Source organism: Monopterus albus, unplaced genomic scaffold (genome assembly GCF_001952655.1).
Source record: "Monopterus albus unplaced genomic scaffold, M_albus_1.0 scaffold125.1, whole genome shotgun sequence".
Taxonomy (NCBI): domain Eukaryota; kingdom Metazoa; phylum Chordata; class Actinopteri; order Synbranchiformes; family Synbranchidae; genus Monopterus; species Monopterus albus.
The window spans coordinates 1,421,272-1,440,675 of NW_018128005.1; the positions used below are offsets into that span (position 1 = coordinate 1,421,272).

General features: G+C 42.0%; 1 protein-coding gene across 3 annotated transcripts in view; it reads right to left on the bottom strand.

The window, feature by feature from the left end:
* Positions 1-19,404, bottom strand: part of esyt2a (extended synaptotagmin-like protein 2a) — a 44,152-nt gene that overhangs the window by 12,400 nt on the left and 12,348 nt on the right. For all 3 annotated transcript variants that reach the window (XM_020612434.1, XM_020612433.1, XM_020612435.1), the window contains exons 4-14: positions 18,512-18,646; positions 15,852-15,928; positions 15,516-15,588; positions 13,352-13,441; positions 8,022-8,077; positions 4,282-4,402; positions 3,596-3,772; positions 2,836-2,915; positions 2,341-2,389; positions 2,171-2,260; positions 1,665-1,760 (exon numbers count right to left, since the gene is read on the bottom strand). In XM_020612434.1, the coding sequence (XP_020468090.1) occupies positions 1,665-1,760; positions 2,171-2,260; positions 2,341-2,389; positions 2,836-2,915; positions 3,596-3,772; positions 4,282-4,402; positions 8,022-8,077; positions 13,352-13,441; positions 15,516-15,588; positions 15,852-15,928; positions 18,512-18,646 (1,044 nt within the window). The remainder of the gene's footprint in view (positions 1-1,664; positions 1,761-2,170; positions 2,261-2,340; positions 2,390-2,835; positions 2,916-3,595; positions 3,773-4,281; positions 4,403-8,021; positions 8,078-13,351; positions 13,442-15,515; positions 15,589-15,851; positions 15,929-18,511; positions 18,647-19,404) is intronic.

Sequence of the window (19,404 nt, forward strand, 5' to 3'; positions counted from 1 at the left end):
TGGTCACAGGTCAAAGGTCAAGGTCACGTGGCCTCACATCTGTCCCCATCTGTCTAGCGGAGACATATAACCAGAAAGCAGTAATTCTAGTCTATTAAGCCTAATACTTTTGTATTTTAGCAGTGTGTCATTAGTAATCAACAGGGCAGCTCATAAACGTCATCATACATCATGTTTTAATGGTAAGTAGCTCTCTGTATGGAAACACCATATGGAGTTAAATACAGTGGGTACGGAAAGTATTCAGACCCCCTTAAATTTTTCACTCTTTGTTATATTGCAACCATATGCTAAAATCATTTAAGTTCATTTTTTTCCTCATTAATGTACACACAGCACCCCATATTGACAGAAAAACACAGTCAGGGCTCTGGCTGGGCCATTCAAGAACAGTCACGGAGTTGTTGTGCAGCCACTCCTTCGTTATTTTAGCTGTGTGCTTAGGGTCATTGTCTTGTTTGAAGGTGAACCTTCGGCCCAGTCTGAGGTCATGAGCCCTCTGGAGAAGGTTTTCGTCCAGGATATCCCTGTACTTGGCCGCATTCATCCTTCCCTCGATTGCAACCAGTCGTCCTGTCCCTGCAGCTGAAAAACACCCCCATAGCATGATGCTGCCACCACCATGCTTCACTGTTGGGACTGTATTGGACAGGTGATGAGCAGTGCCTGGTTTTCTCCACACATACCGCTTAGAATTAAGGCCAAAAAGTTCTATCTTGGTCTCATCAGACCAGAGAATCTTATTTCTCACCATCTTGGAGTCCTTTAGGTGTTTTTTAGCAAACTCCATGCAGGCTTTCATGTGTCTTGCACTGAGGAGAGGCTTCCGTCGGGGCACTCTGCCCTAAAGCCCCGACTGGTGGAGGGCTGCAGTGATGGTTGACTTTTTACAACTTTCTCCCATCTCCCGACTGCATCTCTGGAGCTCAGCCACAGTCATCTTTGGGTTCTTCTGTACCTCTCTCACCAAGGCTCTTCTCCCCTGATAGCTCAGTTTGGCCGGACGGCCAGCTCTAGGAAGGGTTGTGGTCGTCCCAAACGTCTTCCATTTAAGGATTATGGAGGCCACTGTGCTCTTAGGAACCTTAAGTGCAGCAGAAATTCTTTTTTTTTTTGTAACCTTGGCCAGATCTGTGCCTTGTCACAATTCTGTCTCTGAGCTCTTCAGGCAGTTCCTTTGACTTCATGATTCTCATTTGCTCTGACATGCACTGTGAGCTGTAGGGTCTTGTATAGACAGGTGTGTGGCTTTCCTAATCACGTCCAATCAGTATAATCAAACACCGCTGGACTCAAATGAAGGTGTAGAACCATCTCAGGGATGATCAGAAGAAATGGACAGCACCTAAGTTAAATATATGAGTGTCACAGCAAAGGGTCTGAATACTTATGACCATGTGATATTTCAGTTTTTCTTTTTTAATAAATCTGCAAAAATGTCAAAAATTGTGTGTTTTTCTGTCAATATGGGGTGCTGTGTGTACATTAATGAGGAAAAAAATGAACTTAAATGATTTTAGCATATGGCTGCAATATAACAAAGGGTGGAAAATTTAAGGGGGTCTGAATACTTTCCGTACCCACTGTAAGTATTTTTCATTCTGACGACTTTTATATGTGGCCGCTGCAGGCAAACTCTGTGACGCTGGACCCGACTGACTCACCGGCAGGTTTTTGGCTGAATCCAGGAAGATGATGAGCAGCGCAGATGACAGGCCGTCGTTGGCTTGACCACGTTCAGCTCTGATGTTCGTCAAAACCTTTAGGAAAAGAAGGCACCATAGCTGACCATTTGTTGCAAAGCTGTCCTTGTTCAGAGAGAGAGAGCTGCACAATAACACAGTGTATGTAAATGCCTCACAGCAAGAAGGTTCCAGGTTCAAGCCCCGGCCGACCTGGAGCCTTTCTGTGTGGGGTCTGCATGTTCTCCCTGTGCCTGCGTAGATTCTTTCCGGGTACTCCGGCTTCCTCCCACAGTCCAAAGACAAGCAGCTTAGGTTGACTGGGGACCTGAAGTTGCTCATAGGAGTGAGTGCGAGTGTGTGTGGTTGTCTGTCTCTAAGTGTCAGCCCTGTCATAGACTGGCGACCTGTCCAGGGTGGACCCCGCCTCGCACCCAGTGAGTGGCTGGGACTGGATGGATGGATGTAAATGAACAGCAGTATCTCACCTGGTCCAGCTTCTCAGGGGTGGACAGCACAGATAACCACTCCAGTTTGAGGTGCAGTTTCCCTTTGGTCACATCCTCCAGCATAAACCACTGAAAATGGAAATTATGCTTGTTAAAACTTGAGATTTTCTAGAGAAAATTGGATGCAGTGAGAAAATTATGCAAATTACCTCATCCACCTTCTGTTCCTTCATGACCTGGTCCAGGTCGAGCAGCAGCCTAAAAAACAAGTCACAAACCAGATGAAATTTTCACTGAGCGCGTCTGATCGAGGCCGACTCATCGCCTGGTGAATGGCACTGAGCGAGCACAGCAGCCATCAAACACCACTGTGAATCAGTTTCAGGGCTCCTGTCCTCTGCTGTCAACATAATCAGGTGTGAAATCCTGTTACAGAATCCACAGGGCACTCAGTGAATCCATTTCCATGTGCAGCTATCCTACTGCACAACAAACAAACTATATGTGAATAATGAATGACTGGTAAGTACTACATGTCATAAATGGGACTTAAACCACAGTGAAAATTACAAAAAAGACCTTTTAGTCATGTAAAATAATCAGACCTTGCAAGTTATAAGGAACAGACATGTTGTGTTTCTGTTGTACAAGTATAAACTAAGTCAGAGAAGTCGAGAAGTTGGCAAAGTGAAGGCCTGGGTTACCTTCCCAGGAAGTCGTCTTCATCGGTGTCTTCATCAAACAGCTCGACCTCCATATTCATTCCTGTGTCATATATCGGGGCCTGAAAGTCCAAAGCCACACAATAACATGAGCTTCACACACACTGAACACTGAAGTGGTGAAGTCTTGACACAAGTCCATGTGGTTGGATCTGCTCGCCGCTGCTGTATAAACACACTGTCATAGTGCATCCAAACTGAACACTGATTCTTTGTGCTTGTTTTTCTCCAGAGAGCTCCTGTTATATCCTGCCCTTTACATGTTTGTGGATTTGAGTCATAAAGCTTTGGAAGGGAGCTGTTGTTGTTTTCAAAACTTTAAAACTCTTGAACTCCCAAAGTAAAAACTTTGTATCTGCACTTTTTCTTTGTAAACATGCTCTGAAAGTTATGAATATGTCATGGTTATTTACTATAAATGGTATCGGTGGGCTGTGCCGTGTTGAAAAATGTCCTTAATGTGAAAAACATGTTATTGCAATATACAACGTAAATACATTTTCTGTGACAAAGTAACATAAACCTGAAAGCACTTTTCACAACATATTTATGATGTATGTAATGTTGTTATTTATCTAATGTAACTAAATCTTCAAATGGAATAAACCTGAATTAAATGAGGACTTTACATATATATTAAATTAATTCAAGAGATCAGTGTGAATATCCAGTTCTATTAAAGTGTAAATTCCTGTACAGTTACTGGAAAAATAAAGTTAGAACTGGTGTTGGTGATACAGACCTCGAACACTTCGTTCCATTTTGGGTTGAGGTTCTCCTGGATGACTTTGCTCTTGAAGAGTTTGGCCCCGACGTGGATGATTCCATACGGGTCTGACTTGCCTTTGATCAGTCCACCCATGAACGTGTCCTTACTTACCAGGTCTTGGGCCTCAATGAAGTGGATCCGCAGGACAGCCTGAGGAGACAGACCAGTGACAGAGAGGGTTCAGACGAGGGCGGACCAGGAGAGAAACCACCACTGGGAGAGGACACGAAATGCAGTAGGAACAAACAGAACATCCCTGAAATCATTCAGTGTTGTAGTGTGCATGGAAAAAGTGAGGATTTCTCATCTTGGCAGCAGGGGAAGTGCCAGAAATCCCTGCTCTAGTTTAGCAAGCAGGCACTATATATATAGTGAGCAAGCTAGCTGTCTGCTCATTTGACTTTGCAGAGCCTGGGCAGGATGTAAAATAAAACACAAAGCAATGAACAGTATCTTCAGGGGACATTTTTGTACAGATTTACTATGAGGAGCAGCAAATGTTCAGAGATTAAGGAGAGAGGTTGGGGATTTGGAGAGTTTTCACCTCTGTAACAAAGTTGCCTGCCATGGTCAATAACAGAAATAGACTGGCTTTATAACTGTACAGTAAAACTATAAGTAACAGTGAATGGTCAGTCATGTGTGTGTGTGTGCATTACCTTGGGAATGGGAAAGCGTATTCTAGCCAACTCGGCTTGTCCCACCAGAGGGATTCTGATGCTGTTAGGCAGAACCATCTGGCTGTAGATGATGTCCTGAATGATGCCATTGCACAAACCACTGAGACAGAACAACAGAGGAAGAGACATGACACAACATGCAGTATATTTCTGACAGCTTCTAAAGATTTTTTCCACACAGTGGCAATGCACTATGAAGAAAACACAACACAAAAGGCAACACAAAGGTAGTGTCAGTGCATTTGCCAGTGACAAATGAAGTAAAACCTGGAACACACTGACAGAGTAGGGGACATTTTGCTAAGCAAGGACTTCATGCCAATCTAAACTGTCAACAAGGAGGAATTTGTGAATAAAATTCATGCTGTATTCTTTTAGCCTACTTAATTAGTGTAGTTTATTTGATGATAATCTAAGAGTTTGCAATTGGGCAAATGATTGTTTGCACAGCTGGTAAGCTGACATGACTATGGGCAAAAAGAAACTGTTGAATAGTACGGTCATAAAAATACAACTAAATATTGTGATATTGTTTTTAGTCTTTATTACACACACACACACACACACACACACACACTGTATACATGTATGTTTATGAGTAGTGAATATTTCTTCACTAACTTATATTAAACCAAAGTCAGACACCTTGTATGTATGAACATACTTGGACAATAAAGCTGACACCGATTTTTAAATTACATTTGAAAAAGTCTATAAAAACTGGTGTGTCCAGATACGGAGGACAATCCACAGAACATAGTGTCAACAGTTTTCATAAAGACTGTTGCTTTGTACAGTAGAAAGCACTTCCACTGAAAACTGTTGTGATGTGTGGGTTAGTCAGAGTAGCAGGGCTCCCGTTTCTGGAAAATAATGTTGAATTTACGAGCACTAGAAAATAAATTTGATTTTAATTGCTTCTGTATTGGTGTGGAAGCAGAAGATGGAGTTCTTAAAACCTAAGCTACTAAAGCGACAACCATCTGCACAGCTAGATATTACTAGTACAAGCTGAATGAGGAGATATGTTTATCATTGTGATTTGGGTGAACCGATCCTGGACTTCAGGGCCTTTAAAATAAATGCATATAAGCAATTACCAAGATATTTTGTTGAGAGAGTACATAGGTAAAGTAACAGGAGATGGATGAGCACAACACTACTCTGATGTTTCACCCCATTTCCTCTAGAGGGCAGCAGCATGCTGCACTCATTCACAGCTGCACTGCTTTAACACAGGCCCTCATTTCCCACAACTGAGCTGATCCTGGCTCTGTTTCACACAGGAATTTCGTGAGAACGCAAAGTAAATGTTAGTGTTAGCATGGTGATTTCTGGTCTGCTTGCTCATCAGACATATAACTGTGTCCAGATGAGTGTTTTTTTATGGTGCCACTCACCCACTGAAGTTTCCACAAATCTTATCACACCTACAGAAGGTGCTTGGTTTGGTATTAGACCAATGTGCATGTGTGGCATCTGTTAAAAACCATCATTTATAATTCACAAGCTGGTGCCTGTTTTCCTGTGTGTATAGAAGTTATAGGTGCTACCCAAAAAGAAAACAACCCAGATGCAAACAGATGACAAATGAACAGAAGAGCCTGAATAACTGAGTGGTCTCCTCCAGGATGGCACAGCCCCCCCATCCACAGGGCACGAGGGGTCACTGACTTGTCTGATGAGGATGAACGTAATGTGAATCATATACACACCCACACACACACACACACACACAGCTGATAAGTGACCTCAGGTTTTCCTGCTGTTTCAGGGCAAAATGCAAATGATCACTGGGGAAACAGGAGTCTCACACATATACAAAGGAAGAGAGCGAGGAGGGTAGGGCGAGGGCAGGTCTGTAGCTCGATCCCAACAAACACAAACGCACTCTCTCTTTTTTCTGATGTTGTCCTACGAACTCGTTGAACAAGGAAAGCTACATTTCACGGGGTGAGTCTGTTGGAAACCGCAGTGAGTTTCTCTGCTGAAATGAGCCAGCAAACCAGCAGGAAGCAGCGACAGGTCAATATGAAGGAACATACAGACAGCTAGTGATTAATAGCAGTGCCCTGAATGAGAGGGCGGGGGTGTGAGCCACCTTAGCTTGTGTTTTTGAACTTGTGGTTCCTGTCACATGTATGAAGTGGGTTGTTTTTTGAATCTCTAAGGGTAGAAACCTTAAAAACTAACAATAGAATGATAGAAGTAGTGTGCAAGACGGCCTTTTGCTATAAATCCTGCTGTGCACAGCCTATTGCTGGTGTTTATTATCTAGTGAACAGTAAACAGATGAACAGAGCAGTGACAGATGTCCTGCTGTACATACTGGCCCAAAGGAGAGGGTGTGAAGTGATACGGCTTCAAGACCGACGAAGCACTAAAAGAAGTCCAGTTTGGAAATGCTTCTCTCAAACCCATCCAACATAACATCACTGTCTGCCGCGGTTCTCCTTTCATAATCATATTACTAAAAATAGCAACACTTAGAGAGGAAAAGTAAAGGTCATAATCCGTTCTGTGATCCGGTGGTTAATGTACTGTATCAGCAGGAGAGCCAGATAGACCACTCTGGCTGCATGTCCGCTGGGAATGGCTCTTCAAAGCGTGCCGTCATTACACCGAACGGAGAGGATCTGCTTCTGCACGTTGCAAAAAGCACTCGAGGCTTGGCAGGATTTTAGTTTTCCTACTGTTGAGGGTTCACAGTAATCGAATGCGAGACTTTCTAACAGACTGTGAAGAGTTTCTCTTTTTACTGTTTGTTAAAATATGACAGTAAAGTTCACAAAAGGGTGTCATGTTTACAACTTTAGAGACTCTTCAGTTATATTTCTATTAAAATGTAAAACGGAATTAATGGCACACCAGAAGTTAAAGTTGAAAACACTATAGTTACGCCTGACACCACCGTGATTTTGATTCATTATAATTTGTAGTGGTGGTGCACAGTGTTAAGTGGCAGAAATAAAACATTTCACCCTGAATGCCACTCTGAAGGCCACAGCATCTGATTCACTTCATGTTCATCTTCATCAGACCAGCCAGTGGCCCCTTGCGCCCTGTGAATGGGGGCACTGTCATCTTGCAGTTATTCAGCTTCATCCATCAATTTGTCACCCATCTGTATAAACACACTGTGATCCAAACATAGGATGTGCACAGTATGCGAGAGCACGTCCACATGGAGACAAAACAGACACAGTCATGATGTGTCGCTATTTCACACATGCTCTCTCCAACAGCCAGCTAGCTGCCCCACAACCTGTGTGAAGCCACCACTCAAAGGAGCCTGGACATTTGTGTGTGTGTGTGTGTGTCTGCATGCTCGGGTTCAGGGTGTGGCTGCACGGCCCTGAACAGCAAATTAAGCTGATTAATTCTCATGAAAATCAGTGAATACACACACAGACCAACAGATGGTACACACACATGCAAATACACTCGTTTAAAACAGACAAACACACACATACATGTTTGCTTTCATTCCTGGTGGGGACTTTATACTGACTTCAGTTCATTTCCTGGAGATTCACCCTAACCTTAAACCACAGCATCACCCTAAAATTCAGCAAATGACTATGCAAGGCGGACCAGCATCTGGTCCCCATGAGGAAGAGCGAGTCCCCAGCAATGTGTGTAAACAGGTTTCTGTCCTCACAGGCTCATGCACACACACGTTGAATCGCAGTCTCACCACGTTACGTAGAGCCACTTACTTGACACCGGGAATGTCCAGCATGTTTGTGAGCCCTGTCCAATTGATGTCCAGCATCTGAAAGACAGGGGAGAAACATGGCTATAAAAAAGCAGTGACAGAAAAAAGACAAAGTGGGATAAAGAGGTTTCTGCTTAGTAATATATCAAACAAAAACCGTGGCCTAACAAACCTTATGGTACTGTTTAAGTAAAACACTTTTTTAAACTTAAGAAACACCCTTTCAGATGTGTTTTCCAAATACCACCCTAGAAATTCCATGCAACATCAATATTTCCAAAAAGTTCATGGTCTCTGATGAAAATCTATGAGACACTGTATAAACAGTAAAACTATTAAAAATTTTAATTCTAGTTTTGGCAGAAAAAAAAATATTCTTTCAAGTTTGCATATCTGATGATCTATTAGTAACTGTTAAATGATGGAATTCCTCCTGTGTTTTATGACATTTATAGAAACTGGCTAATGAGGAGAACTAATGTTAGTGGGCTGTGAAAAGATTCAGTTTTTGTGCAACCTTCTTGCATTAAAAGGGCAAAAATCATCAAATAAATTCCATGTCAGAACTAAATGCTGGCTGTCAGTCTTAATTTTATTCCTCATGAATTGTCACCTCGGCCTTAAAAAGCCTGTCGCAGCCCAACCGTGTACTTAATCTGAGAAGCAAAAGTATTCTGCTGTGAGTTTCATTAATAAAATCAACTTGACTATTTTCATGTACAGCAGAATAGCTATAGGGATCTTGGTATGGTCCTGTTAAAATTCATCAACAATATCCGTGAAATTAAAATGTTCTATTCCAGCACTGAGCTCGTCACAATATCACCTCCTCACTGATGGCATCATGAGTCGGCCAACAACAGGAACCGAGTAGATGGGCTCTAATTCAATCAACCCAATAATCAATTCAGCAGAGCACACAGAGTTAGCCTTCATACTGGCAGGAAGCATGTGAAGAGGTACTGCATCTGCCTGTCTTTGCAAATGAGGTTACATGGACAAATAGTCAGCTATTAGGTGCCATAATAAATCTGTAGTAGGCTCATTCTTAAGGGACTGAAAAAGAAATCTGTTCCCCACCACCAAAGGAAAATACTGAGCTGCTAGCGCAAAGTTATGGAAAGAATCCACAGGTAATGAACAGCTCAAGTTCAAACATGTGGCTGTTGTAAGACATGTGCAACACTTTTCTTCCTATAATGAAGGAACCTGTGTGTTTATCATTTAGATTTTCTGCAGAATCATGTCGGTTAGCAGCCTGGCAGCAAATGTTCTGTGGCCCGCTACCGGTCCACGACCCCAGGATTGGGCAACACTGATCCATATTATAGACGGATAAATGTAACTTTAATTTAAACTTAAAGTGAAACTGTTACCGATGCGAAAAATACATCACCCAAGTAGTCACTTGCTCACTTCGCACCAGGGTGGGGACCGCTAAGACGCTAGGAATGAACACAACTGTCAGGATTTGTCCAAGTACAAGCTACCTCTAATAATGTGCAAATCAGAGGGAGCACGGATGATGAAACACAAGTCTGCAGGTCGTAACATGATCTCTTCACACAGATTTCACACAGGAACCACATAAACATGTTAATCAAGACGCTCATAAGCAGAATGGAAGCGTAACCTGGTTTTCTAACCCAGTTACAAGACTTATTATATACATGAACAGAAAACTGGGAAACCTGAGAAACTGGATTATTAGGACATGATGTCACCGAGTTTGTCTCCAACAGTCACTAAAGCGAACTGAATCACCGCACACATGCCTGACACACCCTGATGCCTACTGCTGCTGTCATATCATAACAGTGCTGATGGAGCAGCAGTAGTAGTAGTAGTAGTCGTAGTAGTAGCAGGATATTTACAGTTACCCACCCTCAGCAACACCACCGTGGTGCCCGTGAGGAAGGCCCTTAACCCCCAGCTGCTCAAGTGGAGCTGCTCAGTGGCCAGCAGGTCAGTCTGTGGTTGTAATGGGCAGCTTCCAGGTGTGAATGTGTGTAACCGTGTGAATGTGAACAGGGTGTTCCTGCCGAAAAGAGTCGGCCTCTCAGAGAACTTACCTTGTCTAAATAAAGGTTAAGAAACATAAAAGACCACCTTCATCAGCATCAGTAGCAGCAGTGGTAGGTGTAATGGTAGAATGGCTGATCAGTGGTAGATTGGTACTGTAGTGTAAGTGATAGCATTAGCCACCTTTTACCAGACAGAAAACCCAGTTTTTAAAGCAGGCCATAGTCTGGATGGGGCTGAGGTGGGGTAAAAAAATAAAAAAAACAGTGCTTCACGGGCCTGAAGGAGGCTCTCTGTCCTGATCATCAGGCCAATTTGATTTTCACAGAGTAAACAAATCAATCAGAAGGAGAAGCAGAAGTGTCTGGTTTATACGGTGAACCAGTCTCAGCCAAAGTGTTCCTGCCGCAGTGAACCAACCGCTGGTCCACACTCAATCATCATCACACAACTGTAGCTTCTCCTCCACGAGACAATCACCAGACCCATGTTGGGACGATCTGGAAGCCTGAGAAAACACTCAGATAAAACTACACGTCTACTGGGTGGAAGAGCAAAGCTAAACCCCTGTTTGAAGGCTTATCTTCCACAGGAGCCGTCGGCAACTGCTCCAAAGTGCACTATTGATGCACACGCATGATCTACATGGAGTCATCAGAAGGAACCCTCACCTGTGACCTCATCAATAAGGTGAATGTTTGAAGTATGACAAGCAACACCTGGACAGTCAGAGCTGCTGAGCTCCTTGTTATGAATTCATTGCGCTCTAGCTTCATGGAGATAAACACTCTGCTTTCATTTAAGCCACTACCCTGATTCTGTGATGTTTAGATGGCAGGTTATTAAGCATTAGAGGTCTGTATGTCAACCAGCGACCTGCAGAAAGGGGTTAACTTCTGTTCATTTAACAAATCAAGCCAGAAGTCCCAAGCTGTTTGAAAACCTGGAATAAAGTAAAACTTGAATTGAGAATATTTTACCAAACTACAAATTTCGAGGTCAATAATGAGCTTCCACGCTTATATCCTGAGAAGTCTGAACCCCTCACTCGCAGGTCTATGGTGATTCATGAACAAAACACAGACAAAAAAAGAGGCAGCAGCGCATTTTCCAGGGGTCACACAAGGACAAACTGAATTGATGACTACATAATCTCACATCTAGTACTGAGATCATTAACAGAGAGTGTTTCTATGAAATCAAAGCAGCACTTTGTTCACTTGTTTGCGGACTAAACAGAACCTGATTTGTACACAGCAGTCCACACATTCTTCACTGTGTGAGAAAGCCCTCTTCTTTGTTTAAACCTTATATTACTGCTGGCAGCCATAAAGGCAAAGATGTTCAAATAATGCATTCCAGATAATCCTGACGACGACAGGTATGTAAATCCAACATTATCACTAAAAGAGTGCACCACAACACTGCACCTTGGTTACAGCTGTTATTCAAGCAATTCACAGGAGGTTTCAAATAAAACTGACTTCCTGACAAGTCACAGCGTCGGTGCACATCTCAGCCTGCAGCCAGGCAACCTGCCACAGCATGCATGTGGCCACAGGGAGGAGCACACTGGGGAAACACCATCAGCAACCAACCAAACAGAAGAAACTAAGTTGTCGTTAGTGTGTTATAGCAGCACTGTGGTCTGTAGTTAAAGGTTTATTACAATTTATGACAGGACTGGGTGATATTCACCAGGAGGCAAGAGATTAAAGGGATACTAAGACAACTTCATATTTATCATCTGGGTGTTTTATACACTTGCAAATCTGAGATCAGGACCTCTGCGGACAAGTCTGACTCACAAAACTGCTGCAACAGAACAACGGAGTGCCTCGAAATTGTCATGCATTTAGAACAGTGAAGGTTTGTCTCCACAGTCCTAACAGCATTTCAAAGGTTCTGTCATTGATGAGCACAAGTATGATGCTTATTCACACTGACTCAAATGACTTTACCAGGGGATTTGGGGACTCGGGCGTCATGCAGACTTCAAAATCATAATGCTCAGACATAAAACTGTGCTGATCCCTCCTTGATTTGATTTGATTTATTCTTTCAAACATGTAACAACAGTCAATATGTCAACACACATAATTCCACACATATCCACAAATATATTATCAATTTGCTTATACCTAGTACATGCTTGAACGGAGTAGGAAGAAGTTAGACTTATCTAGTCCTTGATATGTTAATGGACAAAAACCGTCTCCCAGTGGGAAACGAACCTCTAACTCTGCTAGTGTTAGAGCTATGGGTAGACCTGGATGAAGCATATCGAACGTGACAGTAGCAATGTCACTTTGTGCTGAGGGATGCAAAGATGTAACATCGGCCCATCGCACAACAACGCCGAAAACAAGCCTGGTCAGGGAACTTCACCCTGATGCAGATAATGAAAATTACACTGCACATCTTTGCAGACCAGTGAACACAGGAGACAGAAAGCTCCATTTCTGCACAACAATCGTGATTCTAGCTAAATCCAGAAGTAATCTTCTCTCTCATTCCATAATCTTAATTGGATCATAAGCGGTTTCTCTACACAAACTTATCTGGGATCTTCACACCGTGCTCAACAGCTAATGGTAAATGGTAAAATCAGCCAGGACATATCTGAGTTTGAGTTTTCACTGCTGTCATACAGTAACTGATGTCCTTCTTCTAATTTCACACTGAAAATATATATTTTTGGAGAAGTGACAAGTTCACATCTCTGTTTGAGGCTTTTGCTGGTGATTCTTTTCCTGTGTGTGCCTGAATCTGGAAGGCAGAATATGCTGAAGGACAGGAAGGAAGACAGCAGTTCAGAGGAGGAATGCACTGATAAAGAACAATTGGAGCTAGACAGGAGATGTGTGTTTGGCTTTTTTGTTATCTTTGTACATTAAACAACATATTTTTGTTCAGGCTTATCTTTCACTATTTAAAAAGGCTTTTCAAATTTCAAACACGGCGCTAGGTGGCCTGGTTCGACTGGGTCACCAGAGTTTTACTAAAATATACCAGTGCAAGGCATTCATCTTCAGCTGCCCCAATTAGATATTGTATATATAGCTTATTAATCTGTTTCTATTTTAAAAGCTAAAAAAACTTTAATTAAAATAAAGGCGAAAATAAAAATCAGTGAAAATCAAGTGAAAACCGATTATTAAAATAACATTCAAGTGTAAATATGTTTCTTCTCTGTTATTACCAATAAGTGCACTGTTAAATGTCCTCCTGATAAACCAGCTTACACAAAGAGTGCACCACATGTGACAGTCATAGTCTGAGGATGAGGTCAAAGGTCAAGGTACTCACAGGCTTATTGAGGAAAAAGATGGACAGGGCTCCGATCAGAGGCATGTCCCCTAGCAGAGGCTCCATCACCACTCTCATCACTCCATGAAGCTGGACAGGCAAAAAAAACATGAATTAGTTACTACTTAGTGTTTCCTGCCAGGCTTGTCTGGTCAGATCTATTATGGCTTCACAGAGAAGTTGTCACACTTGCTAGGAAAAGGCAATAATTCTGTCTTTGTCCTTCTGTCTGGGCCTCATGACAATGGCTGGGTATAGTTTCCCATAATTTGATAATAGTGCCAATAATGTGTCTAAGTCACTAGAGAAACAACACTTTTTTGATACCTTATTTAGAGAAGCACCATCTAAAAGCTCAATTTTCATTATCAAAAGAGGGCTCCAAGTTATTAAATGTTCACTTAATCTATAAACAACAGTAGTACCCAAGGTTTTTTGTATTAACTAAGGTTTTTTTTTTTGGTTGTTTTTTTTAAATTGCCCTGACCGAGTGCTACAAGTAGCACCACACTGAGGTTTGACTCTCTGCCCTTTTACTTTTCTTCGACACAGAATCGTCTTAAGAGTACAGCTGGAACTATGATTCTGTGAAGGTGTATATAAAGAATTGGCAAAGATCAGCCAAAGCAGCTTCTCTCGGGATGTTGATGTTCAAAAAGTTCCAAATAACACAGAGAATAAATGTTTACATCCTGCTGGATACCGTACAGTCTGATCGCCATGTTGTGCTCTATACTGACATTAGACTTATCTTTATTTTGATGATTTATCCTGCTTTCTCTGTTTTATAACCTCACACTGGCCCCTCAGACAACAACAGCTCACCCTTCACTTGATACTTGGCTGCCTCCATTAACATCAGACTGTGAAACATTACATCTTTGTGGTGCTAAGAGCCATGAGGAGAGAAAATCTGAGAGTCAGTCAATGCAAAATCTCATATATAAAAGTGATAAAACTGGTTCAGGCTGAAGCTTTTTGTGCCAAACTGAAATTAGACATGGCTGATTATTCTTAAGAAATACTGTGTGTGTGAAAGTTTCCTCAGAGCTTTTTATTGTTAAGGAGGACACTGTTTTCTCAGTGGCTGCGGTGACTCAAACCTCAGATATGTAGACTGCCCGTGTGCAGCACCAAATTTGGTCGTAGCTCACCCTGACTAAGTTACTACCAACATTTTGCTCATCAAAGTGGGCGCAGTAGAGATACTGAAGATAAACTTGTTTATCCTCACTGCCCTCCCACAGCCTGAAGGAGGATGTTGTAGAAATCAGTCTGTATCTGTAGTAGTTTAGCTGTTTTTCAATAACAGACATGTAAGAAATGATTAAACAAAGAAGGCTGATCTAGTCTCATGACTCATCATTCATGATAAGCTCTAAATGAATGTACTGGGCATCTGCTCTACTTATCTCTTCAGCATTTTATGAAAAGCTGATAAACAGCTCAGGCCTGTGGCTATAAAATATAAGTCATACATAAAGGGAAATAGTGACTCTGCCTCGTACACTCTGTAAATCCTTCTGACACTCTCTTTCTCCCCCATCTGATCTCTGACCAGCAAATATGGCCTGATCCTCTGCCAGCAGCTGAGTGGACAACATCTCCGTTATCATTCCTGTGTCAGCGCGTTACTTAGAACTATCATGGTGGAAGGAATCAGGGTTACAACCTTACATCTGCCTAAAAGTACTCGTCTCTATTTTCCATTGTCTTATAAGATTAATGTGCTTATTTTCATCAGAAAACATGACTTACCACTTCTTAGAGAACTACAGAGATTTCCCAAAGCTCTTATTTCTGCCCTGAGGAGCAAGGACACTGCCTGGAGGAGCTATAACCGAGGATACACGAGTGCATCCTTTGCGGAAATTTGTTACAAATTGACACACCCCTTCCTCATTAATCAGTTTGTGATTGGATGAGTTACATGAAGGATCGGAGTAAAGGACGTCTCATGTCATTTAGAACGTGTTTCCTCATTTCTGTCACCTTGCATCTTTTCTTTGTGTCTTATGTGGGTTGGACTAAGAGGCAAGGAAAAGACAAGTGAGGGAAACATGGATGCAGTTAGTGGAACTGGGATTCATCTTAAGTAACCATGGGGAAGAAAGCCACATCTTGACATGGCATTTAATGCTATACACCCACACTGCTCTCGTACCTGTATACTTTTGATTCCAGCTCTGCAGTAGTATTTCTTGATGTCGACGTCAATCTCCGTGTTGCCGATAAAACTGAAAGAAAGACCGAGAAAATAAGAGATGGGAACACAAACTGTAGATTTGACATGAATGGCTTTGTGCTGTGTCTTTGCTCTATTCCAGGGCGAAAAAATTAGCAAAAATGCTGTAACTTAAATACTGTATGATCTTACTAACAAGCAGTAGAAGTAATGAAACTAGTCCTCAACAAAACTTGGAATATCAGCAGCCTTTAGATAATGCAAGCGATGGTGGTGCAGCCCAGGGTTTGTGAATGCGAGGTGAATACGGTGTACCTGATCTGCATGTCCATGATGACCTGCCTCTTGTCCACATTCTCTGTGTAAACTTTCACCCCGTTCACTCTCAGCGGCTGCACAAACACAAACGTGTTAAAAAACAGGAACAAATGAGCAAATTCTTCTCACACTTGACCAGGATTTTCATCTTTCACGTGTCGTTTATAATCTTCATACAGTATAATGCTCTGCTGTGAAACGTGAGCACAACCCGGTTCAGACTGTAAAAGACAGAACGAGAAGACAGCCTGGCAGTGACGGAGCAGGAATTCTTCTCAGCTCTGATTAAACACCACAGTCACCTTACTGCTTTTGTTCTCCTGCAAACAGTTCTGAAATAGAGACTGAATAAAAAAATCCAGTCCATGTGAGTCCTCCTAAGTTCAACAGCAACAAAGGCGACACAAATAGAAACACACCAATAAAAGACAGAAACGCCTACACTCTGTCAGAGGCTGTGAGCAGCAGTTGGAAAGATGCATGTTTCAGCTCAGATGGTAAAAACAGCTAGTACTTCCTATCACTGCTAAATATTTTCTACATTCCAATACAGTATGTGATACTGCACATTGCACTGGGTACCTTCCATTCTATTCAGCTTTTGATAACACATTAAGGCGATGGGCTTTAATGCTCTGTAGTGTAGCCTTTTCAGATTACTCTAGTCCTGTACAGTGTTTTTTGTTTCTCACTTAAATAACTAGGGAACAGTTTTGAAACACAAACCTGCACATTTAAAAGGACAGAGTAGAGAACATGGAGGACAAGACACCAGATACAGAACATTTACAAAACAGACATAGTGGGTTTTAGATTTGGTTTGTGTGTGTGACAGTGTGTAGTGTAGGCATGTTCAGCAAGTGTATAATAAAGACAGGGGTGTAGAGTTTATGGTTCCACCCTGGAACAAGACAAGGCCACCGTGGAGCCCCAGGGGGGCTCAGCAGGGTGAAGTTGGCCAGGACAGCAGGACAGCAGCATCTATGTTTCATGGTCTGGTTAAACCTTTCCTCTGTTTTCTTGTTTATCATGCTTTATTTTTACTGTTAGGACTGGAACTGTGCAGCTCAGGGTCGGCCCCTGACCTGTCACATGATGTATTCCCCTCATAAACAGCCCCCAGACCCTAAGGAGCGAGCCTGTGTAAGATGGCGTCAGCAGTCCAGTGATGTTGTGTGTTTGAGGGAAAGGAAACAGTGATGTTGCCTCCCTTCCCCAGCCTGGCCTTTCCAGAAGTAGGGAACAGTTCGGGCAAAGCAGTACTGCAATAAAATCAATGACAAAGCAACAGAGCTGCACCTCTCAGGAAAGGCAGAATATTTAAGAGGTCAATAAACTTTTGCAAATGGCTGGTATTGAAACCAGTATGGACAGAATTAACCTAACATTTGGAAATTTTTAGGGGTGCACCGAAATTTCGGCCACCGAAAATTTTCGGCCGAAAAGGCCATTTTTATTTCGGGCCGAAATAAAAAAAACACGCCGAAAAGGCACGCTATATGTATGTGTGTGTGTGTGTGTGTGTGTGTGTGTGTGTGTGTGTGTGTGTGGGTTCCCTCTAGCCATCTGCTGGAGTGTGTTTGTTCTTTGCCATTAATTGTTGGTTTCCTGTCGTCATCAGGTATTTTCAATTACCTCACATCTACTTAAGGGAAACTTGTGTATTTCAGGTTACACCCTGAAGGGGGTTTTATGCTGCTATGCATGGGCTGCAACCCACTTTTGAACATGTACTGCTTTTATCCACATCATGAGAGCAATCTCAATAAAAGCTTTTTAATAATTTCTAAAGGAGTGCCTTTAATTTGTCTTCTTTTATCCAGTTGTACACTTTGAGAACTTCTACAACTGAGCTATCTATTCTAAACACAATTTGATTTCAGATGCAAAAAGAATGCCATAAGTGTGTTCCGCTGTTAAGTTATGCCAAAAACAACTGGCAAAATAGACCCCAAGCTTTTTGAATGGTAGTGTGTATATATATATATATATATATATATATATATACATATACATATATATACATACACACACACACACACATACACAATTATAGAGTAAGCGTGTTTTACAAATTTGAAGTTTTTAAAAGAAGCCATTTTCGGTTTCGTTTCGGTTTTCGGCCAAGTGCATCCTAAATTTTCGATTTCGGTTTCGGCCCAGAATTTTCATTTCGGTGCATCACTAGAAATTTTTGATACCAACTGTTGATTTAAAAAAAAAAGAAGTCTTTAAATGGACAGTAGCATCAGTTTGCAGTAGGAAATATTTTTCACTAGCTCACAATATAATTTCCTCATTTTGTCTTAAACTATAACAACCAGGTACAGCTGAAGCTGTACTTAGTGCTAATTACCACATTCATAAGCTACACTGGTAAACATTACACCTGCTAAACATGAACATGTTGGCACTGATGTTATTTAGTTCAAAGCACCACTGTGCCTTCGTACAGCCTTACAGAGCTGCTAGCATGGCTGTGCAATCTTAGTCTTACAGTACTTTGTGTCCTCAAACGTCCTGTAAAACAGTAAATGTGTTATTTTGTTTCTGATTCATGTATGAAGAGCTCAGTTTTAATTCAAACTGCTTCACAAAAATCAGTATGTACTGTAAGTATTCATACTGTTGCAGTTTTGGTGTTTCTATTTGGTCACCTTGGTGCCAAAGTCGATCTTAGCGAAGCAGAAGGAGCTGAGGTGAGGGTTCGCGCCCTGCACCGCCGGCTCGATGGTCTCTCTGAACAGCTTGTCCATAAACTCGCAGATGAACGGCCACATCTGCTTCACCGTCTGAGGGAAGAGATAAAAGAGAGAAAGATGCAGGGAGAGGAAGAATTAGAAAAACATCACAAGCATCACATCCAGATCTCACATGATGCTTTCTTTACGGAGCTTTAGTTTGGGTCACCTCGGCCAGGAGGACCTGCAGTGCTGCTCTCCTTACCGACCGCTTGTCAAGCTGTTGCTAAAGTTAGTTCTGTGTGCAAATTTAAACCTGTCTTACACTCATTAACCTCATATTTTTTAATTACGACCTTCAGTATTTGGAATACGCAGCATGTGGCTACAGGTGTTATTTTAATATCTGAAGTAAAAGTATCAGATCAGGTCAGAAAACTTCACTCTGGACTCCATGTTTTCTTTTGCACAGAGAATTTTATTGCAATAAAAGCTGGTCTTCATCCACAAGGTTAAACTCCTGCTGTGACCAGAAGCTCTCAGAGGCAACAGTTTCCAATTACTGAGACAACGAGGAGGCGAGAAACCACAGAGATACACAAATCAGTTCATTATTCACATCCATATAAATGAACCACAAAGCCGACAGGATACCCACAGGCTTGGTTTCACTCTATATGCAAAGATGACACATACACTGCGACTTTATAAATCCAAACTTAGGTAATACATTTAGAGATGTTATTAAAGGACAAGAAAATATAGCATAACTACAGTATGCTGCAGCCACATAGTGGCTCTGTAAGAGCTTTGAGGTCAGAACGATTCTTTCTTCATTCTGCTGCACTGTGACACAGAAAAGGCTTCGA